This window comes from Trachymyrmex cornetzi, unplaced genomic scaffold (assembly GCF_001594075.2).
Source record: "Trachymyrmex cornetzi isolate Tcor2-1 unplaced genomic scaffold, Tcor1.1 scaffold335, whole genome shotgun sequence".
NCBI lineage: Eukaryota > Metazoa > Arthropoda > Insecta > Hymenoptera > Formicidae > Trachymyrmex > Trachymyrmex cornetzi.
In genome coordinates, this window is record NW_017298058.1 from 168,010 (window position 1) to 191,513 (window position 23,504).

General features: G+C 27.9%; 2 protein-coding genes across 2 annotated transcripts in view; both read right to left on the reverse strand.

Moving 5' to 3' along the window:
• Nucleotides 1–3,941: 3,941 nt before the first annotated feature.
• LOC108763118 (uncharacterized) lies at nt 3,942–6,652 on the reverse strand. Its single transcript, XM_018510476.1, is given in 7 exon segments — nt 3,942–4,892; nt 4,993–5,208; nt 5,210–5,505; nt 5,603–5,756; nt 5,829–6,031; nt 6,302–6,475; nt 6,583–6,652. Coding segments are annotated over 7 exon segments (1,146 nt in total). The 5' UTR covers nt 6,632–6,652; the 3' UTR covers nt 3,942–4,838.
• Nucleotides 6,653–9,478: 2,826 nt separating this feature from the next.
• Nucleotides 9,479–23,504, reverse strand: part of LOC108763015 (glutamyl aminopeptidase-like) — a 20,674-nt gene continuing 6,648 nt past the window's right edge. Inside the window, 15 exon segments of the mRNA XM_018510301.1 lie at nt 9,479–9,836; nt 9,981–10,156; nt 10,839–11,113; nt 12,353–12,726; nt 12,930–13,011; nt 13,249–13,405; nt 13,978–14,161; nt 14,494–14,689; nt 15,969–16,240; nt 16,329–16,855; nt 20,216–20,293; nt 20,552–20,644; nt 20,845–20,914; nt 21,479–21,654; nt 22,301–22,581. Coding sequence (XP_018365803.1) covers nt 9,479–9,836; nt 9,981–10,156; nt 10,839–11,113; nt 12,353–12,726; nt 12,930–13,011; nt 13,249–13,405; nt 13,978–14,161; nt 14,494–14,689; nt 15,969–16,240; nt 16,329–16,855; nt 20,216–20,293; nt 20,552–20,644; nt 20,845–20,914; nt 21,479–21,654; nt 22,301–22,581 — 3,299 coding nt within the window.

Below are 23,504 nucleotides of genomic sequence, written 5' to 3' on the forward strand. Positions count from 1 at the left end.
TTGTTGAATAGCTCTTAAAATATTTGATGTAAGTTTTATATTAGTTTAAAGTGAACTATCAATATATCATACTTTAAATTTAAAAAGAGATCCTATGAATGGGAAGGAATATTCAGAAAGATAATCGTACTCAGAATATTGCGATTTAAACGAATGGCGAATAACAGGCTACCTTGTTTTCTCACAATTGTTTACTTCTATAAGAGACTGTAAAGACTGCTGTATTAATAGACGATATTTTTATAATTAACTGATAACCTCGTTGGAGAATGTTTATGTGAAAAGACTTTGCGTAATATGTTACATAAGAAGAATTTTACGTATTCCTCGGATTTCTTTCCGTTCATAAGATTGATATCGTTTTTAAGGCGATTAGGTAATCGATACAATTAATGTCAACGTTTTGTATGTACGGTATTTAGCGTGTTAACTGGTAAAGCAGTTCTGTGTATTACACAAAAAGAAAGAAGCAGCATTCAAGACGAATCTACAAGACACATATTCCAGACTGGTGCATGTTACCATGACAGAAAAACCCAACACAGTACCTGATAGAATAAGCTATATCGTTTAGAGTGAGACGTAGAAATGTCAATGTTATTACTGTACCTCCACTAATTGTTATTTATTGCATTTTACATTCAGCATATACTTTAGGTGAACACATTACACTGGATCATGCAATAATATAGTCACCATGAGCACAGTATGAAAACAATTAACGCTAGAATTAATTCGATCTGCATATATTAAAAAGACTATCATATCTTCATTCCATAGAATATTACCACATTTCCATAATAAAGTCTGTTAGAAGTCTAATATATTATTACTGTTCCGTTTCGTTTTATTCAAGGGACGAGAACATACTACTATTATATTGTCGATACTTTGCGTCTAATATACGGAGATATTTAGTTAACTAACTGTGCACCATGATTTACTTATTCCGTTTATTGAACTTTGCAAATCGCATTACAATAGCTCTTATATAGTTCACACAGATCAGATACAGTTGAAATAGAAAGAATCGTTTTATTTACACATGAATACATGGAACTTGTTATATGTATTATAAATATAATTATGAGAATCTCATATATATAGAATCGCATATACAATATTGAATTTATATATTCTTAAACAGTTCTTTTCTTTCTTTTTCTTTTTTTTTGTGCAGCAACCCTTGTTGCGAATGCGTTTGCATGCATTCAATGCTTGCGATTTTATTTAACTAATCTGTTTTGCATTTGTTATATATAATGTGTAATGCCTGTTACATTTTATATTATTTCCATATTTGTTGAGGGTATATTCATATGCTTTTTCATGTACTTTTGTATTTGTTGATGGTATACTTTAGAAAATCACTTCTATAGCGTTGATAGCTAAGCTGCCGTATAATAACGAGAAAGAGCAAAACATTAAACCGATTGTTCCTTTAGTTGATCATTACGTATTGTTAATATTATGTACCAGAAAGATACACTTTCACGTTATACACCCCTGCGCTTTGAAAATGTGTGTGTTGTGTATGTGCGTATGTATATACACATACATATGCAGCATACAATAAAAGCACTTGGAAGAATAATTTTGAGAGAGAGAGAGAGAGAGAGAGAGAGAGAGAGAGAGAGTTGTTAATTATATAAAAAATGAATTCAAAATGATAATTAAGTTTAGAAGAACATTATGCTATGTGATGTATAAGCAGTAGAAAGTATGCAATGCTTTTCGAGTTATTTTACTTTCTTACATGTTTGGGCTTGTGTCCACGATATTAAAATTGATTTTGAATTTTTAGATAAAAATCTTCATACACACATAAATAAATCCAGATAGTATATAATTTGTATTTCTCTAATTTATGTCAAGATTAAAATGCAGAATTAGCTATTTAAGTTCAAACTTTCAAATATGTGTATTTTTCCTGAGCATTTAAATTATTAATTATTGATTATTAATTATTCTTCCGATATTTTAATATATAATAAATCTTATTCAGAATAAAAATACTTGTTGGCATTTTAGCAACCTTTCGTAGACACAAGCTTTTGGATATATATAACTCCCAGTTGTACGAGTTTCTTGAGAGAATGAGTTTACGCTTATCAAAATTGTCCTCATCTCATTTCTTACACTTAAGTAGCATAATGTACTATACTTCCCTTAGCTGTAACATATGTTACTCCAGTTACATGTACAATTCTGCTGCTGTATTCCCGACTCCATATCTGCAGTATCAGTAATGGAGTATCGTATTACAAAAAGAGAAAGAGGTAGCCGCAGCGACGAATGAATCGCCAACAGCAATCAGTAATTTAATTGAAACGACAAAACACTCCGTACACGCATACCATAGTGCTCTTGAAACAATTTCGTGGATGTGATAAGTTTTATGTCGTGAACAAATGACTATAGAGTCGCCGTTCAGGAGAGGAAGTCAAAGTGTTTTACGCGAAGCGACTGCAGACCGTTCTTCTTTTGCAAGGAGGCCTGCAGGACACTTTACGTGAAGCATTCCGTATGTACAAAATCCACGAAGATAACTACCTTATAGTACATACAAAAGCAATAAGCATCGTCTCGCGTCTAGCGCGTCCTTCGTATTACCGCAAACGCGAACTTCGGAAATAAATGATATCATATTATAGATCATAATCTACTTATCACCGTAACAAATATTGCGCGCATTCATTGATCATTAATTATTATAATTTACCGAACAAACTAGAAACACGATATCATCGTGTCATCGTGAATCTCTTAACAATTAACTCTTGCGCATTATTTCCACTATCTTATAATCTTAATTTAGAAATACCTACAATGCGGCAGCCAAAGAGAAGAATGTTTTATTGTCTTTTAAATCGGGACTTATATGAAATCTGTGCAAGACTACTTGGTCGCTCCATATATGATAATATACACACAAACATAAACATACACATTCCTTTCATACAGAGTACGATATAATTTATCAGACAGACTGTAGTGTTAAATATATAGTAGCAAGTATTGATTGTATTGTACGGCGGCTCTAGTCGAACGAATATACCTCCGTAATTGTCACTCTGTACAGAGTGATTTACATTACTTAATTTTAACTTAACGTCGGTACCTATTAGACTATTGTTTACAATTTTTTTAAAATGCAGTTTACCTCAAAGATTATATTTTCACGCCCGGTGGATATATACGCATGTACGTGTATACAATATATTATATTACATATACATATATATATATATTATGTATACATATATATTGCGTGTGTAACAGCACACACCGTATATGTATATATGAATAGCCAAGACATTACATTTTATTTTACACCTAATATATACAGAAGAAGAGAATCCAGTAATTTTATTCATTTATACTATTATCGTTAATTATAATTATTATATATTAAGAAGACTATTAATTTATTTTCCGCAAGCCCTCATTTCGCCCTTCTTTCCAATTTAGATCTATTATCTCGATGTGTGCGACAATTATCCTTTAGGGTGCAGTTACTTTGTACATACTTTTACCTGCGATTGTATATATACATATTATATTATCTGCGAAGAACATTAAAATATATATTTTAATATATTATGTATAATGAACTACATGAAATTATAATCTTATTGTTTGAAGTATTAAGACTAAATACACTAAATATTTAATAATACTGTTGACCCTTCTTGAACATGTCGTCTTGTTGTAACCACTGATTCAATAAAATTAAGACAATGTACAAATGCACATTTAAGTGTAAAAAAAAAGTATATCCCTTCTGCAGCACGAAGAACATTCGATACAGGGTACAGTGAGTCAATACGATTTCGTAAATGGAGCAACTTTATTATCAAAGAACTTGTAGCAACATTGGCGTAACAACAAAATATCGACAATGTAATACACTTACTAATATCTTTATTATATGAGGCATTTAAGGCCAAATAGAATATAATTTTTTTTTATTTTATATTAAATGTTTTATATATGTGTAAACGCGCGCACAGTTCATATATAAATCTACCAATATGAACTAGCATTCATATATCAATAAGGAATATCTTCTGTAGGAATATCTTTTGTAGGAATATCTTCTAAACGCACCTCTCGTGTTTGTACTTAATTTAATACAATTCTTTAGGTCGCACATACTCGAAAATTGTCGATAATAAAATTATGTGTGTAACAGTTATTCAATAGAAAGACCTGATTCACAGCTTTGTGTGGAAGATATACATCTTGGAATGTAGCAAATATAAAAGAACTCTTGTTATGCATCTAGTAATATATATAGGTTTTCAACAACTTTATTGGTACGCAGTCCAGTCTTGAAAAAATGGTATATAAAAAGCATCTTTTTGATCAATGATCTTCTAAAACATTCATCGAAATTGATTCATAGACCATGTCTTAAAGTTTAAGTATTCTTATACACGTATTTATCTTCATGTATAAGAATTTATTCCGAATCATTCTTAAACGTCAGTTTGACTAGTCATTTTTAAGGTGCGAAAATGTTCTGTACTTACAGAACTATGTTAAAATTAAGTACGTTAATTGCTACTTTATCACATTGGCAATAGGCCGTCTACGAAATATCCAAATTTCATATATATGCATTTTTCTAAAATCTCATTCAGCAATATTTACTGGCGTGTAAAACGTCAAGTAAAGATGTATATAACGTGTATAATAGAATATATATAACTAGTATAGAACCCTTCTAGGCACAAGGTGAAAACGGCGCTCGGCGTCGTACCGTATCCGATATTTGTAGCATCTTCATGTAAAAGAGAATCGATATTCGAATTCGGCAGTCGGTATTGCTAAGTTCACAGAACCAAGGAATATGGAAAAATCCTCATGCTTACATAATCATTAAGTACCTGTAAATGAGGAGAAAGCAGTTTTGTGAACATTCATCTTTACATATATGTATGTGTGTTTTTCCTTCGAGACTAACTTATGAAACAAACGATAATTTACCTCTGTAAGAGCATCTTTCGTTAATTTAGGATACAGGTACATGAATCCTGTGGTGTTTGATAACTTTCCGGGTTGTAAATACAAGTGCTTATTATATAGAAGTTCTTGATCTATATATGGGGACAGAGGACTGTTCTCTACTCCATCTTTGCGACATGCTTCTGCCCAAGGGGCCATGTGTTTGTCATTTACCTCCTCGACAACAGAGCTCATATCAGTCTACATAAAATAAAGGCCTGCATACTTTAGCCAGTGTAGATAGCGCAGTGCCCCAGTAATCATGATTGATATTAAATAGTTCCGAGACTATGGCACTGATAGAACCCTGAGTAGAATCTCCCTCATCCACGAGATTATACGTCTGGCCTATTGTTTCTGGTCTGTTGGCTACGTGCCACATAGCTCTGGCAACATCCCTCACATGAACCGTATTCATATGAAGATACGGTCCCCAGAGCAATTTCATCATCTCTCCTAAATGCTTATAAACTGCACCCACTACCAGTCTTGGTGCTGCAAGTTACCAAGATATATATTCTTTTTCTTTTTTTTTAATTAAAAAGAGAACGCAGTTTTCAACAAAATAAACTCCGACAGAAATTAGAATTACCTAGGCCATTTCTGTCACCGCAACCATATACAATAGCTGGTCTGAGTACGGTATATTTTAAATCTGGTATGTTCTTCAATTCGTGTTCCACTTGTATCTTGTATTTTGCGACAAATGTCCACGGTTCTTCGGCGTCATCTTCCTTGTGAGGAGTCTATATAACATTGCACAATGATCAATCCTGAATCCATATTCGCGTTAAAGTATATGGCATTAAGAGAGATACCTTTTCTGAAGCGTTAAGGTTGCCGGAAAATATCTCCACGTAATGTAAAGCTCTAATCTTTGCCGCTTGCTGGGCGCAGTTCAGACTCAATTTGTAAATACCTTCTTTATACACTGGATCTGTGAGACCACTCTTTGTCTCTCCAGCACAATTGAACACATAATCGATAGGCTCGTCACAGGAAAACGCGTTTTGGCAGGACACTTTGATAGGATAAAAATTATCCTTTTATAGATTACTATTTATATCATATTTTTTATACTTTATGATAGACTGCGACACATGATGAATTAGTGATTACTCTTATTATACAGAGAATAAATACAATAATGGATAAGAAAGAGAAAGGTAATGTTAACTATTTATTTAGTAAGTAGTAAAACTTGAAAAATTCTTTTTCTTTCAGTTATATAGATGTAAATTGATTTATTCAATGGAACTTCTGTTCTTTGATATATTCTGGTTATAATTACCTATGTTAATCAAGTTCGCGCTCTTGAATTCAAGCAAAGGATGTTCGAACACCCGCTGGTGCTCCGCATTCAGCCACGCAGTCTGCGGTGGTACTTTGTCCACAACTCGCAAGTAGGATACCAGATCGTTATCCAGTAGATACCCCACGAGATTACGGCCGATGAAACCGCACCCTGTAACCGCAAACGGATAAAGGTCTCAGCCGTCACCGTCTTATCGCTCTTCCGCTGATCGCTCCGCACACAGCCGGCATATAGATATATATAGTAAGATACCTCACCTCCTAAAACGATCACTCTCGCTTTCTTATCACAGGTGGGCGTTGCCATGATCGCTTATCGTTTAATTAGTCGACTTTTCGTTCCTTCGTCGGTGCGCGATATCTTTGACGGGAGGATCGTCAGACTGTTCACAGCTGGTCAATGGCACTTTGGACGCACCGCGCTCTCGACCGGTCTTGCCGTCTTACCGCGCTTGCCGCTCACCAGTTAACCTAAACCACTAGCAATCCAAGTGACATTGGCTCCTCTATACTTATGACATGTGTACTTCGAATTACGTAGTAAGCATATAAACTTTCCCAGTGGATAACACATCCACGGCTTTGGTTCTTGAATGATTTTTGAAGTTGACTACTAGATAATAGTTATAATTATATCGTATATTATGATCTAGTAGTCATAAGTTTGGAGAAATGTAAAAAAAATTGCTCATATAAAATTATAATATAATTATGTTGTATGAATAATTTTTTTATATTTCTCAAAACTTGATTTTTCGAAAATAAATAATGCGACAATTATCCCTTTAATTATTATTAATGTTTTCTCATTATATTATTATTATTTTTTTTTTTAATAGACTAAAAGTAATTTTACAAAAGAAAGAAAGAAATATATATATTGCAGAACAACAAATCATTATGATATCAAAATAATGTCAAAATGATTTCAAAATGATCATTAAAAGTCATTTTTTAATTTTCCGATTCATTTAAATGTCATTTTGATGTTGTCATTTTATATATAATTATAAATGTTTATACGTATTTATTCAACACGAAAAATTTTTTACCGGGATTCAAAAAATTATTATTTAGATCAATTTAAAATAAAAATTTAAACATAATTAATAAATGTTCTTGAATGCTCTATTTATTATAAACAACAATATGTACATAACTCAAACAGATCATTATTTATGATAAAGGTAGACGTATATATACATTGATTAAACATTACATAAATTTATTAATAATAAATTAAATATATTGCTGAATATATTCTTCTTGTTGAGTTATTTCAAGTAGGCGTGATTCTATTTTGTGTTTAAACAATAAAACTTTCACAAGAATTATTAGATTTTGTAATGTATGTATTAGAACGCACGTCCTTATCTAAAACAAATTGTTGAATTAATTAAAAATGTATATATATAGCATTAATAAATATAATAATTTAATATTAAACAATAAAAATTTTACAGAACATTATCCCTTTATAATTATCGGTTATAATTAGAACAGGACAGTACATATGCATATACATAAACACGCATAAATATTCATAAACATGTATAATTATATATGAAATATGTCCATACATGTTTATAAATATCTTTTTTCTTTTATAAAATTAGTTTTTAGTGTAATAGAAATAATAATAGTAATATGAAAACGTTAAAAATAATTAAAAAGGTAATTTTCGCACTACTTGTTTTAGAAAAAATCAAGTTTGAAGAAATGTAAAAAAATTATTTATGTAGAGAAAAGTCGCCGATACTGACGTAGTTTTTCTAAAGTGATAATACGATTTTTAATTTAAAATTGGGGTGCAGCATAAACCGCCACACCTGTCCGTAAAACAGACCATGAGCTAACTTAATCTTTATAATGTTGCTTTATAGTGTCAAATAAGTCTATTGGAGCTGAAGGCAATCGTGCATATATGGAACAACTCTAGAAAAACTATCGCGTTACGTATTTACATCTTGCAGAACAGCATAAAATAAATATGCATATAATTCAATAAAAATGTTTTATAACGAAGTAAAATGATTCTGAAAAATCTTATATACATTCACTTATAGGTACTTTATACAGATAATTCCTGTAAAAGAAAAAGAATAGGAATACGTAGCATTACTGCCTACTGTGTCGGTTTTGGAGCCCATTTTGTCAGACGCTCATTTTGCTTACCTTACGAAAAAATTAATTATTAAAAAATTGCAAATTATAAAAACTGCTTATACTATGTCATAGAAGACAGATTTCAGTTTGTAATTACGTTTTTAAAGTTTTATTATCTTTTGTTTAAAGAAATATTGTCTAAAAACAAAGTGGTTGAGCATTTTTTTTTACATTTTTCTAAATTTGTTTTTTTCTAAAACAAACAATTATTTATTTAATTATTTTGTATGTTTTCACATTATTATTAATTATTATTTCCATTACACTAAAAAGTATAAATTTTACAAAAGAAAGAAAGATGTATGAAGATGTATGGACATATTTCATATATCATTATACATGTTTATGAATATTTATGCGTGTTTATGTATATTTATACATGCATGAAAAATTTTGTATAAATGCATTAATTAAATAAAAACAAATTAAATAAATATGTTTTAAATACATCAAATTTACCTGATTATATTGTTTCTGATTAATAAGTGGATGTGTAGTTTCCATTGAATCATTATCAATTGGCAATGCTAGATATTTATCCACAAGATCAGTAATCTAAAAAACAAAATTATTTCGATACTTATTCGTAATTAATATATTAATTTTATATTTAAAAAATCAGTATTTCCAATATTTTAGTTTTTAGTGGATATATATATATATATATATATATCAATACTAGAAATTTAACTGCCTATTCAATCTTGAATTATTTAAAAAGCAACGAAGATCCAGCTCCGACCATAATAGGCAGTTAAATTTCTAGTATTGATTGAGTTCCTCAAATATACGGTCTAAAAATATAAATATATTATATACATATCATAAAAAAGCAGGTACAATAATAAATATAATATTGATGAAGCATTATAATTTACCTTATTCAATTGCTCCTTGGTATACACGTGATTAATAATATCTGTTAATGCTACAATGGCAGTCATTTTTCTATGTAAATAAAAGAGCTTTATTATTAGTATATATTTTTTTAAGAATTTAAACATTATATCTCCGAATAAAAATACCTAGGTTTTATTCTATCCAAATTTAATAATATATAATCAAGCATGGTATCGTTCTTTGCATGTCTCGCAACGACAGAATGAAAAATGTAAACTTGAAAGTAATCTTGTTGTCTTTCATCATAAAACTCTGCTGACTTTATGAACTCTATATAATTACGGATAATAAAGAAATCTTCGGAGCAAGCCATGAATTTAAAGTACATATAATCAGGTAAATCAAGTTTTCTAATATGTGTGTTACGTAATGCTGAATACCAAGTATTATTATCTGCTATCATTAAACCATTACAGTATGTCCATTCCTTCCACCAAGGCGAAACACTAGAATATTAGGAAGAGAATATAAAAATTAATTATAAAGTTTTGTTTGTAGTATTTTAACTTATTAAATAATTCATTAAACGTTACATAAATATGAAAATAACTTTTACTATTAAAAATAATACAAATAATTATTCATATTACGTTTGGTTTTTTAAATGTATATGTAATCTAGAGTGAGCTTCCTTCTTGCATTCGGAAGAACCAAGAATACATGCCCATCTTGAAATCTCTTCTTTTAAACTAATTTTGAACAAATTGTCCGAATCATCTTTTATTATATTAACAAAAATTTTATTTACTATTCTCAGCATATGGTTCTATAAGAATTAAGTAATATAATATTTACGGTGGTTCTTTATTATATTAATAAAGAAAAGAATTATGCGTGTGTGTATGTATGTATTTGTGTTTGAATAAATGTGTTAATCACTAATTTTTTGCTATCTTCATAAATTAAAAATTATCTAAAATTATTATATGTATTTTTAAACATATATACTACAGTATTATACATCTATATATAATCAATTCAATTATACGGAACGTAACCAATTAATTAAATTTGATGTTTACTGTTTTGACATTAAATCGTCGTATCAGAAAAGTATAAGAATTTAAAATCTGTGCAAAGTAATTCGAAAAAATATATGGCTAACTGATTATTACAAGACTTCTTACAAAAAAATATAATTTTATTTCAAATTTTACTTTGAGTCTTACAAAATATTGAATTAATAAATATATTTAAAAATGCAATAATGAAAGTTAGAAAAACGTTACGCTATTTACAAAATAATTACAAAATTAAATAATTAAAATTGATTTATAATATGCTTTTATATTCTATTTTTAAATTAATGAGACTTTTAAAATGAAAAGAGTAAACAAATTTTTCAATATATATACTAATTTGTTAAAGACATCAAGAAATAATTAATATAAAATTAATTACAATCTAATATTTTACATATTTTATTGATAAAATTTAATATTATCTACCTTGATATGTAAACTGTTTTGATAATGGAAAAAAGTCGACATGTATTCAAGACTTTTAAACATAGGATACCATGCTATAAAATCTGTCTCTCGCTGTAAATATTCCGTGAGAGCCAAGAATAGATACAAATCAATTTCCTTTCTCATAAAAAAATAAAATGCGTCATCGATAATTTGAGCACGGTTGAGAACATGTATTTTATCCATATGATCCCAGTTTAAGTATTCCGAGATTTGTCCCAAAGTAGTCTTATCATAATTGACACGATAATATCCTGTACAATCAAGAATTGTTTTCAATCAAGGTTATATTTTTGAGATTTTAAAACCGTTATCATTTTTTAAATGGAATTATATGCATGGTTTTTTCAATAATACAGGATGGGGCACCTAAAACAAAACATCGAAATATCTCAAAAATTAAATACAACAGGGAAAATTGTTTCAGACAAAAGTTGTATGATTTGAAGAGGGACAAATAATGATGAAATAATTTTTCAAAAAAATCGATTTTTCAAGGTCACATGAACGTTACCTCCACTTTTTTAAACGAAATGGTATGATCTTTTTACACAATATGGTTTCTCTAATTATTCAGCATATAAAAGTATTAAGATAGTTATATCAAAGAACCAATAGTTTACGAGATATTTTATACTTCATGCACATATTGACCTAAAATGTTAAATAACTCGTAAACTATTAATTTTTTAATAATCGTACCTTGATACTTTTATGAACAGAACAATGAGATGAATCAATTGGTGAATAGAAAATATATATAGTTGCATATTTAAAAAATTATCCATTTTGCATACATATTTTTCTGAAGCAACTATGTGTTCTTTTTCCACTAATTGATTTATCTCAATATTCTATTAATAAAGGTATTAAGGCACGAATATAAAAAAATTAATAGTTTACTAGGGTAAATGTTACTAGTTATTTAACATTTTATACGTTATATGTGACTTATGTTGGAATAAAGTATAAAATATCTCGTAAATTATTGATTTTTTGATATCACTACCTAATACGTTTATGTGCAGAATAATTGGAGAAAGCATACTGTGTAAAAAAATCATACCATTCTGTTTAAAAAAGTGAAGGTAATCTTGATAAATCAAATTTTTTGCAAAATGATTTCATCATTATTTGTCCCCAGTGAATATAACTTTTGTTTGAAACATTTTTCCTTACCCCATATAATTTTCGAAATATTTCGGTGTTTTGTTTTAGGTGTCCTATCCTGTATAATAACATAATATAATTCCCCTAATTATTCCATAAAATTATTACATAAAAATTATTTTAAAAAATGAATATATTATAAGATATTTTATTTCATTCTCGCCCTTATGAAGTAAACTGTAATGTTCACGAAACACTGATATTCTAATAATATAATAGGTCTATACAGACACAGAGATAACCCGCGAAACGCATAGCTTCTAAATTATTAAATAATATATATAAAATATTTAAGCACAATACATTTCTTAACCGATATTTACCTATTTGTTGTACATTAACTATAATCCAATTACTTGAATCATGATTTAAAAACATTTCTTCTCCTACTAAAGGAAAGTGCATAGAAAAAGACAAAGTTAATACAGAAAAATCAGGATCATGTTTAATTGCATTCGTAACTACGGTGAAAGGTATCGACCAGTCCTTCTCATTAGTATTCATATTTTCTATTAATATTTTCACGGCAGAAATATTATGTTGTGTAACCTTCACCACAGGATAATGCTGTTGCTTTGTCCAAACATCCATTAACTGCTTTACGCTTAATCCTACACGGCTGATTGGAGAAGTATCATAAGCACGTTGTATAGCAGTCCAGACAGCGTCAATAGTTGTCATATCATCTAAAGAAGGGCTGTAAAATTTATAATAACATTACTATTAATAAACACTCCAATAGATGTATTTCTAATTTAAAATTATTTTATATAAATTCTATGAATGTACGTGCGCGTGCGTGCGTGCGGGTGTGCGTGTGAGTGCGTGTGTGTGGGAGGGAAGGGGTGTGCTACAAACTTAACAAATTTTACAAATAGTGATATGTCAGTTTTTACTTACTCTTCGCTCAAATATGTCTTTATACCCTTCTGAAATATTTCATTTGAGAGCATCAGTTGTAACATGCGCAGTATGGATGGTGCTATGGAAAGTTAGTTTATAAAATATAATTATATGTTTGAAGCATTTATTACAATTCACATATATATTTGTAGAGATAAATAATCTTGTAAAGAATAAATTTATTCTCTCGAATTATTTTTTTCTTTTTCACTTTTATAATACAAACGTAATATGTAAATAAAGATAAACACTTACAATTTATACTTTTACGACATTCACGTTTGAAAATTTATGGACTGTGTAATTAATATGTTACCTTTTATATAATAAGACATAGAGAAAATTGATTCAATTTCAGAAGGAAGTTGTATTTCTCTTATAAGAGGCTTCATAATGAAATTATCATCGAAACGAAGAGATTCTTGTAGAGTCTGAACGACAAACAAGTCTTTTATACGGAAATTTTGGAAATTCTAGAAATGAAAATTTTAATATAATCAATAATTAATTAGATGAGATGTTCATATTAGCACACTGAAAAAAAAGATTGGTTGCTGCAACAATTTAGATAGTAAAATATGGCATAGCATTTTTATATGGCTGCAGCAATCAGTTTTTGGTTATAGCAGCATATTTTTAATTGTGTTAGTCTATCCGCAATGTCAGTATATGATTTCGATAGGCCAACGCTACTAAAAATTTGCTGCTACAACCAAAAATTGATTGCTGCAGCCATATAAAAATGCTATGCCATGTTTTACTATCTAAATTGTTGCAGCAACCAATCTTTTTTTTCAGTGCAGCAAAATATGCATCGCGCAGTGCTACTGCATTGCACTATTATTACTATTTCATAAATAACTGTTTTGTATTAGGTGTGATTTATATAGTAAAGTTTCTGCCAAATGTATAATATAATTATTTTAAATTATATATAGTATCCGGTCTATTATGAAAAGAGTCTTTACAAGTCTTTACTACATCAGTTTAATTTAAATACATATGTTATTGTTTATTCATTGAAAATAATATTAAATAAAAAAACCTCATCAATTGCATCCAATGCGAGCAATGTTGTAATACCCTCGATTAACCACATGTAAGACCACCAAGATGGACTGATACGGTTCCTAAAGCATTGATATGCTACTGAACGTCCTATTAAACGGGCAATTTCTGGTTTACGCATTAACGGATCTTCTTCTTCATGAAATATAACAGCTGTTTCTCTAAAAAGCATTTCAATATAATAGAATTATGTTACGTTTTACTCCTTCTGTTTAATTGTTTTAAACTTTAGCTGTATGTGTCTCTCTCAATAATTGTATAATCATATTTTATTGTATATTAGGCTATTAAATGATACTTTTAAATGGGCTTGTTTCGATGCAATATTAATTAAAATAAAAAAAATTTTTTTAAATAAATGTTTTAAATAAATAACTTTTTTTATAAATTAATGTGAAATTTTGATGTGAAATATGAAAAATATTGTTTTATAACAATAGTAAAATATATTTTCCATTTAAAAAATAATATCCTTAAAAGGAAAATGTAATACTTATAATAAATGAGTCCCAAATTTGAAACGGCATCGTGTCGGAAACCTGGGATTAAAACATGAGTTATGCTTGTGTTATTCTTGAGATGCTCTTGCGATATGAAGTATGATGTGACTTGTTCAACAGCATCACGTGCGACAAAGGTATAATCAAACGTTAACTGCTGTCTATATCTGATGTTTAGATTAGTATTATCTATAATACCGAAAAATTATATTCTTAACTTAAGAATTTCCTACTTATTTTTATAACAGTTTCTAAAATGGTTTCCAAAAGATACATGTTTTTAACTTATAGATTATGAGTAAAGTGGAATTTTACTCTTATATTTACTCTAAAAATACACGTTATTTAATTTCACAGGTATTTCATATCAAAGAGATTTTAATAACCACATAATTCATAGTTACAAGTAACATCAAGTATGGAATGGTTTTGTGAAACATATCAAACCTTGTTTCACATTTTATCTAATTTGTTACTTTTAATGCATAGACACTGTGTTATAAATAATACAGTGGAGAGTATTTATAGTGTCTGATCAAAACCTGATTGATTATGATGAGAAGATAATAAAGAGGCTCGAAGAAGAAAACCTAAGTCCACTTTAGATGATCTATAATTCGGAATAGAATTTTATTTCTGATTTTGCATGTCGTGTAATCACAGTATAATCTGTAGGGACACTTTTCGTGTTGGCATCTCGTCCGCTTTGATCTCAACGTGATCATTCGCTATCTTAATATTAGGATCGAAAGAAGAAGGTGTCCCATCTATTTTCCAGAGATACTTGTTTATGTACATATGGGGACATAAATGCTTAGCCATCCGAAGTTGCACGCGTATCGGAGAAAGCACAAGAAATAGTGAGATGAAGGCATGAAAAGGAACGAGATGTCATAAAAGGGCCAGACATTTGTGTCCCGATGCGTTCCCGTTATATAACATATATCATGCATAAATATGTCTCAGAAACTTACTTATAAACATCTACGTTAAATAAACTATTAAAAGTTTTCTTTTTTTTATTTCCCTTTATTATTTTCTCATTCGTCAAAATTAGTCAAATTTTAGCAAATTATAGATAGTGCACTGAACACCGCACTACCTATAATTCTTTAAAAATATTGTAAATACCAAGTGAAACGTATTCTGTGGAAAATGTGTAGGCTATTTGGCGAGAACACAAATAGATCGATCATCATGAAGTTAGAATATACTAATTTAAAAGAATTAGTTATAGAATATATTCTAATAGCGTTTTTCTCTTGGGATACACTGGGTGCAGTCTCACACCGCACCAATTGCGTGTAAGCGCTACACTCAGCTACAGTGCCTGCTACACTACACTAGAGTGGTGAATATATATTCTTCAAAAGATATTCTAGAAACTGACAACAAGAAGAAATTATTCATTAAGAAATCATTCATTAAGAACGTGTTAAGAGGGCTTACAAATGTATAATTGTCTTACTTTTAAAATATAATGATCCCACTGTGGTGAAATGCGATAGGAGTATTGCTGAGACATGATATGTTGGGATTCGAGGAGTCATCTCAAAACGTATCGTTTCTTTATTAAATACAGAACTTATTGGACCTATAGCTGGTGTATTCGATAAAATCGTGTACTTTGCAGAATTATATGTTATATAAATATCAAAATTCGCCTGAAATCGTGGTTCATCAAAACAAGGAAATATTCGTCGGGCCCCAATTGGCAGAAAATCTAATGCGGCTAACCATCTGTTACATTTTAACGATATATTTTGCATAATTATAAATATTAAATTGAATATAACAATGCGCTTATAACATTTTAATTTTTACTCACGTTGTATCTCCTTTATCATTTATAAATGATGTTCTGAAAAGCCCTTCACTGTCTTCTCTATATTTGAATGTCAAATTTAGGCTGTAAGAACCAGGTGATAATTCCCTTTTGAATATATAGGTAAAGACATTATTTCTATTGCGATATGTACGGTCTACTGGAGAAAACGACTTATCTAACGGTACATATCTATTTCTACCTCCATACCAAGGTTTCAATTCTTGAAAATTTAATTTCGATATTCGTGATTTATCCATGTGTAAACTTATATTTTGCGTTGGACTTTTAATTTTCAAATCGATTATGCATGTGCCGTAAACAGAGATATTTTCGTTCATGTCATATAGTGTTAAATGGATTGTATAGAGTATCGGATATATACTGTCTGGTAAACGGTCTTCACCTAATTCCCGCAAGTCCTGATATTTCGGATCAATGGCGTAAAGTAAGTCTGCCGCACCAAAAAGTAATAGGCCACTTTTTAATAACAGTATTAAGAATCCTATACCAATTTCCATTGCAGATATCTGTAGAAATTTTTTAAATAAATAACAAAAATTTATTTGCGAAACGCAGCGCAGTCTCTAAAGCCTCGTTCATCATAATTTTGTATGTAAAAAGCAGAAAAGGGATACAAAAAAGCTATAGTAATTTTTATTAAGTAACGTTAAAAAAATGTTTGGCAATTTATTATTTAACGGAGATTCATAACAAGTGTTAATATTGTAAATTTAATAGTTTATTATAATATCATTTAATAATATTGATTAATAAATATTATTAAACAATAAATATTAAATAATTATTTGTTAATTAAATAATAATTCATTATATAATACTTATTTTCTACATTTGTAGTAATAACTTGTTACTTTCAAGATTTGTTTGTCATTTGTTTTAAACAAAATAAGCAAATATTATGTGACCTAACGGCAAACAAACTCGATAAAATAAAATCAAATTTACTTAAATTTCTTTGAACGCGTCATTTTACTTTTACGACCGTATCTAACCGACACGAGAACGTCGATCTAATATGAATCGAATATAAATTATTGTATGTTCAAGTATATATGTTTCTGTGATATACATTTATGATTACATAAATGTATACCTTCTTCAAATTTTATAAAATTTTATTTAATCTTCTTTTATAACAAAAATTAGCATTTAGGAAAGCTAATGGATAGTAATACGAGCATATCAAGAAAATCAAATAAATACATTTATTCTTAAATGGAAAAATTAGCATTCGCATTGTATATTCACGTATTGTATACTCAATTTATCATAAAAAAATCATCTAACTCAGAAAAACGTATAGAATAAACATGAAGAATGCGAATATGTATATATTCTTCCTTTCGAATTATTCAAATATATCCTACGCCGCGCTTTTGTTACATTTTTAAAGATATCTGATGACGAAATGAGATTGACAAAATTTATTTACAACACTTCATCCATGATCATAATTTAGGATACATTCTTGGCCAAATTGATTACTAGATCGCTAATTAGTAACAGTTTTAAAAATAATATGCCAATTTTCGTTTGAGAGATGTTCGTAGGAACATTTAAAAAATATAATATAAATGCAGAACTCTTTTTATAAGCTTTAAAATATAAAAAAGGAAATAGAAATATATAAACTATTACAATTCGGAAGGAACATAAAAATAAAAAATGAATCTTGTTGATTATTATTGAAAAAATAAATTTTAGTTAAAAAAAAAATACGCATTTGTTCGATTATAAATTATGTATTCTAGCGATTACACAGATTGTTCTGACATATATGTTATACTTTTGGCGACTCACCTTGTGTATTAAAATTGTACACCTAAGTTAATATAAGTTGTTAATATCGAAAATATACATCTACGATCTTATCTTTTCGAAAGATAATCGAAAACTGAGAACGTTGTCGATGTCCGATACAAAAATACGTATAGCATCATGTATGTATTTAAGGTCATTCGTACATTATCTTAATTATTAGTAGTCAATAAATATTATTATTTAGTGTGTAATTAAATCAACTTTACAGTAATTTCGCTGTTCTGTGCCCGAAAGTGTCAAGATAAAATCATCGTAGAATTAATGTTTTATATGTATGAGATATTTCACTTCTTGTATCAAAATATGGGAATCAGAGTAAAATCTAAAATATTTTGTAAAATTAATTTTTAGATGACATTATCTTTATACTTTTATATAAAAAATATTATTAAATATAAAACTTTAAAAAGTTCACTTTTTCTCGCCAAAAATGCTGAATATAATGATCGTAGAATATTCATGAACCGGAAAAATATATTAAATTTAAAAACAACCTATATATGTATGTTCAGAAAGACATATTTTATAATTTTAAAGTGCGCGAACCTCATATTCCGTTTCTTTGAAATCAAGATGCTTAAATTCGCCTTGCACCAAATCAGAGACAATGTACAAATTAGTGCATTCTTAATTTAACGCTTTGATTAAAAAAGGATTAAATTTTATTTTTAATGTTAAATTTATTTTAATTAAAAATTTTATGTAACTTTTTTTTCACGCACTAATATAATCAAATATTATTATGATTACATTCTTTTTTAGTAAAGCTTATAATTTTTGTTAAAAATTCTCAAAAATAAGTATTTTTCTGAATCTTCTGGGTACATATACTTCCTCAATGAGCTATTATGTTTCTTTATATTTTCTTTGTTTATTAGTTGTATCGCTAATTAAAGGTAGCATAAAATCTATCGCAAGTCATAATCTCTAGACGTTTAAAAGATATCTTGGAAATTAAATCTTTCATTAAATAACTAAATATTAAGTTTTGTATGTGTTTACATGGATGTGTGAATGCGACTTGATTCATGCATGCCTTATAAATGAAAACTTCATTTGTTAAAATATTAACAACAATGTAATAATTGCAGCTCAAATACTGAAGGTATTAAACTTTCATTAATTATCATAAATTACCGATTGATAATTCTGCCATTAAAGTTCTATCGTCAACAGAGGGGAGAACAACAGATTTAAAAAAATATATTGGAAATGCAATTAAATAATTTAAATGACTAATGGTAAAAGTCATATCATCATTATGAATTTCGGAAATCACTATGCAAACGACTGATAAAATGTAAAACAGTTGCTCATATATAATTATATATAAAACCATACATAATTATGTATGATTTTTCTAAAATAAACAATGCGAAAATTATCTCTTCAATTATTTTTGATGTTTTCTTATTATTATTATTACTTTTATTACATTAAAAAATAATTTAATAAAAGAAAGGAGGATGTATGGACTTGTATGAACACATTTTATATATAATTATACATGTTTATGAATATTTATGCATATTTTTACGTATTAATGTATATATTAGGTGTTAAACTTAATTCCTGCCATTTTTCAGCTCCAAAATTGATTTGTTTCGAAGGGAAGATGAATGAATACTTTAATCAAAGTAATTTCCTCCATTTTCTACTTTATTACTAATTAATAATACCTTATTAACAATACTTTGATTAAGGTATTTCCCTCCGAAACAAATCAATTTTGGAGACGAAAAACGGCAGGAATTAAGTTTAACACCTAATACATACATGAAAAATTTTTTACCGGAATTAAAAAATTATTATTTAGATTTAATACAAAAATTTAAAAAAAATGAATAAATGTTTTTGAATATGCTTTATTTATTATAAACAGCAATATTATCTACATAACTCAAACAGATTATTATTTATAACAAAGGTAGACGTATACACATTACACATATAACATTGATTAAACATTACATAAATTTATTATAAATAAATTAAATATATCGCTGAAAGTATTCTTCTTGTTGAGTTATTTCACGTAGGCGTACTTCTATTTTATGTTGAACATATACAAGTTTCACAAAAATTGTAAGATCTGGTAATTCAGGTATTCTGCATATCTGCATCTAGAACAAATTATTGAATTAATTAAAAACGTATATACATAGTCAGCATTAATAAATATAATAATTTGACACTAAATAATAAAAATTTTACACACTATTCCTTTAGAATTATCGGTTATAATTAGAACATGATAATACATATGCACCCTGCTCGGGCGCGTGTATAATGTATTTATGTAATTATAAATAAAAGATATAAATACATTAATTAAATAAAAACAAATTAAATGTATATATGTTTTAATACATTAAATTTACCAGTCTATATATCTCAGAATTCCTAAGTAGATTTTTAAATGAAGAACCATCAGTTGACCATGATGTTAGATATTTACGCGAATAAGGAGTAATCTAAAACAAATTATTTCGATTCTTATTAGTAATTAACATATTAATTTTGTATTTAAAAAATAAGTATTTCTAATATTTTAGTTTTTAAAATTAGTATATATATGTATGCATATTATATATATGTATATATATATATATATGTAAAACATTAAAAAATAGGTACAATAAAAAATGTAATATCGATGAAACATATAATTTACCTTATTCAATTGCTCCTTGGTATACACGTGATTAATAATATCTATTAATGCTACAGTGACAGACATTTTTCTATGTAAATAAAAGAGCTTTATTATTAGTATATATACGAATTTTTTTTACGAATTTAAACATTATATCTTATCTTCGAATAAAAATACCTGGGTTTTATTTTATCCAAATTTAATAATATATAATCAAGCATGGTATCGTTCTTTGCATGTCTCGCAATGACAGAATGAAAAATGTAAACTTGAACGTAATCTTGTTGTGTTTCATCATGAAACTTTGCTGACCTTATGAACTCTATATAATTACGGATAATAAAGAAATCTTCGGAGCAAGCCATGAATTTAAAGTACATATAATCAGGTAAATCAAGTTTTCTATTATGTGTGTTATATAATGCTGAATACCAAGTATCATTATCTGCTATCATTAAACCATTACAGTATGTCCATTCCTTCCACCCAGGCGAAATACTAGAATATTAGGAAGAGAATATATAAATTTAATTACAAAAATTTTGTTTGTAGCATTTTAATTTGATCAAATAATTCATTAAGCACTGCATAAATACGAAAATTACTTTTATTATTAAAAATTAAAAATAATACAAATAATTATTTATATTACGTTTGGTTTTTTAAATGTATCTGTAATCTAGAGTAAGCTTCATTCTTGCATTCGAAAGAACCAAAAATACATGTCCATCTTAAAATCTCTTCTTTTAAAGTGATATCGAATAAATAATCAGAATCATATCTTATTGTTTCAACAAAAATTTTATTTACTATTCTCAGCATATTTCTCTACAAGAATTATTAAATAATATAATATTTACGTTGGTTCTTTATTATACTGATGAAGAAAAATTAATGTTTAAATAAATGTGTTAACCACTAATTTTTTGTTATCTTCATAAATTAAACATAATCTAAAATTGTGTATATTTTATAAACATATTTATTACAGTATTATACGTTCACATACGAACTAATCAACTCAATTTTACGGAACGTAATTAATTAATTAAATTTGATATTTAATTAATTAATTACGATCTGTTATGATATTAAATCGCTGTATCAGAAATGTATAATAATTTACAATCTGTGTATAATAATTCGAAAAAGTATGTTGGCTAATTGATTATTACAAAACTTTTTACAAAAATATATAACTTTATTAAAAATTTTACTTTGAGTCTTACTTGTTTAATAAATATGTTTAAAAGGAAATAATAAAAGTTAAAAAAAAATTCAAAACTAAAAAAGTAAAATTGATTTATAATATGCTTTTAATATTCTATTTTCAAATTAATTAGATTTTAAAAACGAAAAGAGTTTATTTCAATATATATACTAATTTGTTAAAGACATCAAGAAATAATTGATATAAAATTAATTACAATCTAATATTTTACATATTTTATTGACAAAATTTAATATTATCTACCTTGATATATGAACTGCTTTGCCAATGGAAAAAAATCGACATGTATTCAAGACCTTTAAACATAGGATACCATGCTATAAAATCTGTCTCTCGCTGTAAATATTCCGTGAGAGCCAAGAATACATTCAAATCAGTTTCCTTTCTTATAAAAAAATAAAATGCGTCATCGATAATTTGAGCACGATTGAGAACATGTATATTATTTATATGATGTTCATCCGAGTTTAAGTATTCCGAGATTTGTCCCAATATAGTCTTATCGTAATGGACACGATAATATCCTGTTGTATTAGGTGTTAAACTTAATTCCTGCCGTTTTTTGTCTCCAAAATTGATTTGTTTCGAAGGGAAGATGAATGAATACCTTAATCAAAGTAATTTCCTCCATTTTCTACTTTATTACTAATTAATAATATTTTATTAATAATACTTTGATTAAGGTATTTCTCTTCGAAACAAACCAATTTTGGAGACGAAAAACGGCAGGAATTAAGTTTAACATCTAATACAATCAAAAATTCTTTTCATTATTGGTATATAATTTTGATCGATTTTTGCTAACAATACTTTTACAGTTTACTGTACTTCATTTTCTATTACATTTACTATTAGGATTATCCCATTAAAATTATATAGAAACTTACTATAAGTAAAATAACATACTATAAATAAACTTGTAAAAATTTATAATAGGGTGCTTTCTTTCCGGGCGCCGCGGCACTGAGTGCTGTAATATGTTTTTCTAAAAAATCATTAATAATGCAGATCTTTTTTTTATTATCAACCTTTGGTCTTTATTTAACGTTTTAACCATAAGATAACACAATTGTTGTATTTTTTTTTATTAAGTTGGCTAACCTTTTATCCACTCTAAATAAGTATGATACTGTTCTGCAGCACGAAGTGCTGCGTGCGTCTCAAAACACAAGTAAAATCTTGCTTATATAAATAATTGTAATAATGCGACATGTTGAACCGCTTCCCACATTTTAATTTATTTTTACTTGTATTAATATTTAATATCTCTTTTGGTTAGAATTAGATTAAGTAATGTTGTAAATAAATTATAATTACTATTAATTTATAATTATTATTTTTATGTATTAAAAAGATTATTTTATATCATTATTCTGTAAGAGAGATAGAGATAGAGATAGAGATAGAGATAGAGAGAGAGAGAGAGAGAGAGAGAGAGAGAGAGAGA